This window comes from Rhagoletis zephyria, unplaced genomic scaffold (genome assembly GCF_001687245.7).
Source record: "Rhagoletis zephyria isolate East Lansing unplaced genomic scaffold, Rhagoletis_zephyria_1.1 Rzeph_scaffold_03071, whole genome shotgun sequence".
Taxonomy (NCBI): Eukaryota; Metazoa; Arthropoda; class Insecta; order Diptera; family Tephritidae; genus Rhagoletis; species Rhagoletis zephyria.
In genome coordinates this window covers 45,831-52,676 of record NW_016160155.1, presented here as the reverse complement: position 1 = coordinate 52,676, position 6,846 = coordinate 45,831, and the positions used below count along the sequence as shown (strand labels likewise).

The window sequence follows — 6,846 nt, the reverse complement described above, 5'->3', positions numbered from 1 at the left end:
GAACTGAACTTCAGCCAGCCATAATGATAATTCGATTTAGCCGACATGATATTGACAAGCAGACGAACAGCAGCAGAAGCAGCAACAGCAACAGCAGCAGAAGCAGAACCCAAATGACAAGCGCAGGGCAGCAGCAAGTGAGGTGAAATTGCTCGCAATAAAGTTGATCTGAACTGGGCAGTGAGTGAGTGTAGGGTATAGTTAGGAGTATATAGTAGTTGCTCGCAGTTCTACTGGCAAGTAAGTATGTAGTTAGCCAATCTCGCATGGCTGCCACAAGGAAGCCACAGAAAAGAAGTATGGCCTGGGCAGTTATTTGGTTGGCTTGCTTGTCACTTTGGCTGTGGCGCTCTCCACAATGGCTGTTGTTTACGAGTGGCAACAACTTGCCGCTTCCTCTAATGGCATTGCTGCAACATGGCGATGTGCAAATCAGTTGTTGCCACAAATGTACACTGTGAGAAAAATTTGCAATCAAATATCGCAACGACAAAGTTTTAAGGTAGGGCTGACAAAGAAATACTTTATTAATACAAATAATAAAGTTTTTTTAATTAATAAAAATAAAGTTTTAAAATTGGAACTTACTAAACTTTCCTAACTTAACATCGCTAATCTAACGTAGTCAGCCTAACCTGAACGCATTGCGCCCATATTATTGCGTTATGCGAGGAATGAAGCAAACCTATTGATTGGTCACCAACAAATGTACCAATCCGACAGGTTTTCCACTTTTCCAAGTCTCGACTGAAGGACGCTGGATCTTACGTCGTATTGTGGAGATAAAAATCGAAAAGAATTGTGATGATTCAGAATTTACACTTTATTAGGCTAGTGGTAACCGCTTCGTGGCAAATACTTGTCAGAGAAGGGCAGCGTTTGCCGTTGGCTTAAATTCGCGAAAACCAAACTTACTCTCCGATGGCCCCTTTTGGGGCCTTAAGAAACGTATACAGTCAGTTGAACAGTATTTGTTTGCGAACCTCTCACAGCGTGTTATAGTTACTGATTGTCTCTCGCTAAATTCTTCCAATTCAGAAATGCATAACTCTTGCAAATAATGACAACCATCTGCTTGTGGTTATTTAAAAAGATATATATTGGGTATTCATATGGCATGTATGCTTTTCACCGTATGCTTTTCACCGTATGCTTTTCGATTCTGAGCTTTTGCAGACATGAAGCTCATCAATATGTCACAAGACAGCTGCAATGGCTTAAATGTAACCAGTCCCATGGATCCACTAGCGATTTCTTAAAACACCCGCTTGTTAATACTTTATTCATCTTCTTTTTAGTTGTTTGTATTTCCGACAGGGTAGGAGTATGATGTATTGTGGAACGATTTTCCGACATCCCTAGTAAAATTTGGTTTGGAGACAAACCGGTTTCGGCGTTGTGCCGTCTTCAGTGAGATCGAAAACTGACACTGAAGATGGCACAACGCCAAAACCGGTTTGTCTCCACGCTAAATTTGACAAGGGATGACGGAAAATCGTTCCATAATACATCACTTTATTCATCCTTATAAAAAGAGATCACACCCTCTAAACTTTCTTCTAATTTGCTTGTTTTTTCGTGTCTTCGCGATTTTCTGATTAAACCAGTATTTTACTGAGGCCAGAAATTTATTCCCAAACTTCTTCGTCCGCTAATTTTTAACTTAATCTTAATCCTAATCTCAATCTTAATCTTAATCTTAATCTTAATCTTAATCTTAATCTTAATCCTAATCGTATTATTATCATGAGCCTTGAGAACTGCTACCTCTAGGGTGGTCTATTGTATGTGGCCCTTTACCCTATACGTCAAGGCTTTTAATATAGGCTAGCACTTCGGTGGCTAGCACCTAGGTGAGGGAATCTGCGTCTAGCTAGAGAGCAACACATTCACAAAAGATGTGTTCTGGGGTTTCTTCCTCCATCTCACAGAAGCGACAGACACTCGTGTCTGAAACATTAATTTTACTGAGGTGATAACGCGGGGAACAACGTCCCGTCAAGTACCCAGTGAGAATCCTAATCTTTATCTCAATCTGAATTTTTATCTTAATCTGAATCTTAATCCTTGTCTAAATCTTAATGTTAAGATTAACGTCAATCTTAATCCTAACCTTAACCTTAACCTTAATCTTAATGCTAATCTTAATCCATATAATATATATATATTATAAACCTTAACCTTAATTAATATCTTAATATGCATTTATCTTAATCCTATTCTTATTTTTAACTCTGTCTTAACCTTAATCTTAACCGTAACTTTAACCTTAACCTTAACCATAATTTTCCCCTTCCTTCCTTTTATTTTTATCTGTTCTCTATTTTTTATTTATCTTTATCTGCATCTTCCTTTCCATCGGCATCTTCCTCTTCGTATTCATCTTCTTCAATTTTCATCTCTTATCTTCACCCTCATCTACCACTAACCACTCGTTCGCTGTAGCCATACATATCGCACACGATCTTCAAAAGTGACACAACTCAAAATTTGTCATTTTTGAAACTATGCACTCAAATTGTACACATAGCTTTTATTTATCTTTCAGCAAAAGCTGGAGCAAATCTTTGTTATAATTTGTTGAAAAAACCTAAGGCAAAGTCTTCCTTGGCTATACGATTAGCATGTGCTAAGAAATAGGTTTTTGCTTTTTCTGACGAACGTGTAATTTTGAGTTGTGTCTTTTTTGAAGACGGTGCGCGATATGTATATACATACAATGCACTACACTCACCGTGGCGTTAAATATTTAACTTAAAAAACTGAAACGTTATTTGACATGCATAGTCATCAATAATGATATTCTATAGGAAGGTATAAGGGCCCACCGTTTATAATGGTTTTGTAACTGATGAGAGTGAAGCTTCCACGAAGAGTTTCAAACTTAACCTAAGCTAACCTAACTAATTTAAACTGTGGTAGGAAGGAATGAGGAAGTCTAACTTTCTTCCTATAAAAGGTACGAATTTTTTTCAGTGTATCCCTGTAGGTAGCTACAAATGTATGTAGTACATTAATTCAAATATTAAGCGCTTGCATGCACATTTTAGCATTTCAGCCCTCAGAAACAAAGCGCCTCATAAACAACAAACCAACAACAACAAAAGCGGTAGACGTTGCCAAAGTCAAATGGCGACAACAAATGCAAAATCAACGTCAGCGAAGGAGACCGAAGCCAAAGTCGACGACAAAGTCGGTGGCAATTGTTGCCAGTGCTGTTGTTGTTGTTGTTAGTTTATTGTCGCATTTTGTTGTTTTACACATGCATAAACAAGTTTGCATGTTGTCGGCCATTGTTGTAACAACAACAAAAACAAAAGAACAAAACGAGCAGCATTGTAACACTTGCGAGAGAACACACAAAAACAACTTTACTTCTTGGCTGTTTAAAGCTTAAAGCGCTTAGTCAAAAGCGACGGCAAAAATGCAAAATGCAAAACATTTTTACAAACTCCACCCCAAAAGTTAAGTTTTTACTTACCAACGGCGAATAGAACGCCGAACTATCCACGCCAATGCTTTGATAAGGATTCTGATCTGTCGAAGGATAAGGCGTGCCATAGACGCCAACACTCGACGCTGGCAAGCGGGAGTAGCTCGAGAGCGCCAAACGTGCGGAGTCATATTGACACGAACACACTGTCTGTCCGGAGACGGGATCTGTCATAATTGGGCGTCCATTCTCGCAGCAAGAACCACCAACACCAGGTCCGCCGACACCCAAGCCCGCCACACCAGCGCCATCGAGTGCACCGCCGCCGGCAGGATTATTAATACCGCCACTACCGCCGCCGCCGCCGCCGCCACCAGTTGTGTTATTGGAGTTTTGCGAGAGCGCATCTGGACTCATTGCGCCGCTGGGCACATCAGCTGAGCCGCCAGCTCCGGTGTTCACACGACACTCGCCGCCCACATTCGAGGGGCTGAGCGCAGGCGCATTCGCACCACCGGAAACTGGCATTGACGAGGGGTTGGGCGTATTTGGTGAATCGCCAGTTTGGGGCGATTGTGTGAGGTTGGCGGAGATGAGCTGGAAGAAAAGAAGAAAATGTCATTAACTATTTTGATGAGGGGAATGCGTAACAAATAAATATTTCTGTAGTACAAATTGACAACAATACGCGCAATTAGTAAGTGGACTTGCTTACAAGAAAGAACACCATTTACCCTCCTAATGAACAGAATAGCGGCTATCTGCTGCTCGAAAGACATGCTTGTGCAGGTAAACTGTTTTTCTTTTCTTTTTTTTTAATAAATTAAGAAAATCTTGATAGAAACGGCTTCCTCACCGATAAGCTTCTGAGTTACGATTATCGTTCTTCGTCGTTAATTCCATCGCCAGCACGAACAGCAAATCAAGTGATCGAACATTGATTGTGTGTGTCCAAGCGTCGCGTTGATCAACACGTTTACATTATAATCGCGTGTTAATTAAAAGCATCATCATAATTCTCGTTTCGGACACCTACCTAATCGTACACTAGTGGTGAGGGAAATTACAAATTCAAATTGTTTTTGATTGGAACTATTTTATTGGAATTGTGGGGAATTATGGGAATTGTTGTCTAATCAAGCAACAAAATGGTTGCGTAAAGGCAGGTGTGTACGAGTACATATGTATGTCTGTTCAAAATAAAAGAAAATACATAGATATCTAAATACATACTGTGTACTATTGAGAGGTCAGCTAAGGTCGAGCACAAAAGACGACTCGGTTCCTATCAAATATGTAAATTATTAGCTGATCACTGCTTGAGAGAGATGTGTCTCATCAAAGTGGTATTTCGCACCTCTAACCACTCAGGCACAGCGGCCAACTCGTATTACGAAGAAGATCAAAACTCTTCGAATTATGAGGGTTATCTGAACAAAGACCAAAGAAATCTCTTTGGAAAATTTCTTTTCGAAAGCCACAGATCGATAAATCCAGACCAACAGATCCTCTTATTTTGATATTGATGTCAAAACATCCAATAGGCAAATGGTACCCGGTGTTTTATGTAGAACATTAAATGGAAAGCTGGGCTCTTTTCTTAACAGGAAAAAAGGTGTTCGCGTTTGCGTATAAGGTCCTTTATAAGAACCGTTTTTTTCCACCAGGAATAGGTGCGGACAAAACATAGCACAATCAATTTTTTAAATTTTTTTTGTCCCACCTTTGAATTGGATTGGAATAGTGGATCGTCGATGATGCCTATGGTGACCATATGTCGTCCCCATGGATTGTGAACCGTAATCACTCCTATCAGGGCTTGTTTATGAGATCCTTAATGTCCCCGATCGTTAACGCTATGCTCGCCCCTAAAATTGGCTCCGGTCCAATTGGACGCTATATCGAACCGCAGTTCGCCAATTCATCTGCCAGTTCGTTACCTTGAATACCATAGTGTCCTGGCACATGCACAAGTTCAAGTTCATTCCACCTTTTAACGGAGTTCAGCCTCCAGTGCTTTTCAAGGCCTTTAGAGCAGTTTGGCTGTCACTGCAGGTCCTAATCCAATTATCCAATCTGCTACTTTCAGTATTGCAAAGTCTTCCAATTGAAAGACCGTTGCCATTGTGCCCAAAGCGGTAAAGTACTTATTTGAAATTACCGTCCAAATGCCATCCAACTCAAGTACCGTTTTCAGTTTTTGTGCCGTCGGTATAGAAAGTTTTCACCGAGCTTCCAAAGACAGTTTCTGGATCTCCCCATTGTTGCCTTGTAGAAAATCTAACGACGTACTTTCTTCCAAAGGAGACTACAGGTAACAGGTAATTGCTCTGACAAACTTCTCAACAACTCTCTGTGCCTAGAACTCCGATCGTCCTGCCACAGACTAAAAGAGTGCAGTCGACACATCGGTTGAGACCTTCCATTTTTCTCTTCCACGTAAACAAGACTAGGGTTGTCTTGTTCGGATTGACCTGATGACAGTGCCCAAACCATCATCCGCGAAATCATTCATTCAGAGTCTTTCAAAATACTTGGAGAAAATGGCTATAATAACTTTTTTTCCTTCCTGTAGAATTTTTAAACTATACTTATACTAGACATGCTAATGACTTCCGTTCGGGACGTTTCTCCTTATTTGTAAGAGTATATTTGTATGCACTTCTGGGTAGATAAAAACTACTCATATGGAAATCGAAAAGCAATCTTGAATTCAAAAAATTATAATTATAATTATACCCATTACGTTGCTATTTTCCAAAAGTCTAGCCAGTCGTTCAAGCCGCAAGCTGGCAATTATGCATTTCAGTGGAAGATTCTACAGCAACTCTGGCCGTCGCACATTTAGCGCGAGTTTGACTTGCGCCGAAAATTTCGAAGGCGTTGCGCTGAGCTTTAGGCATAAATTGCTACGCCCCGATGCGCCTTAGTATTTTTAATATTTTTCATTAGCCTACATATATGTACATATGTATGTGGATATGTGTTTGTGCCATATCTAGTGCAGCAAGTCAAATTCGACAGCTTTCGATCAAAAATTTTTTTAGTCGGTTACGCTACAAAAATTTCGGACGCTCAAAAATTTCGCTTAATTATATGTTTGCGAAATCGAGGCCACAAAATGCAGTCGGCCAAAGCTTGAGCATATGTATGTGTGTGTACGAGTAAGATTTTTGTATATTTTTTTTATATTTATTTTTTGTATATTTGCGAACGCTTGCTTGCCGGCATTTTAATTTTTGGCATCCAATTTTATTTCATTTTTCATTATACCCGAGCGCACTTGTGCACAAGGGTATATTAATTTTGTTCACATAACGGTTGTTTGTAACAGCCAAAACGAATCGAGATAGATATAGACAAATGTATACATAAATGATCAGGATGAAAAAAGAAATCGATTAAGCCATGTC

General features: G+C 39.9%; 1 protein-coding gene across 1 annotated transcript in view; it reads right to left on the bottom strand.

Annotated features, from left to right (window-relative positions):
• The window catches only part of LOC108368327 (homeobox protein araucan-like), a 35,395-nt gene that overhangs the window by 13,941 nt on the left and 14,608 nt on the right, over window positions 1-6,846 (bottom strand). Inside the window, exon 2 of the mRNA XM_017623173.1 lies at window positions 3,482-4,030. Within this exon, the coding sequence (XP_017478662.1) occupies window positions 3,482-4,030 (549 nt within the window). The remainder of the gene's footprint in view (window positions 1-3,481; window positions 4,031-6,846) is intronic.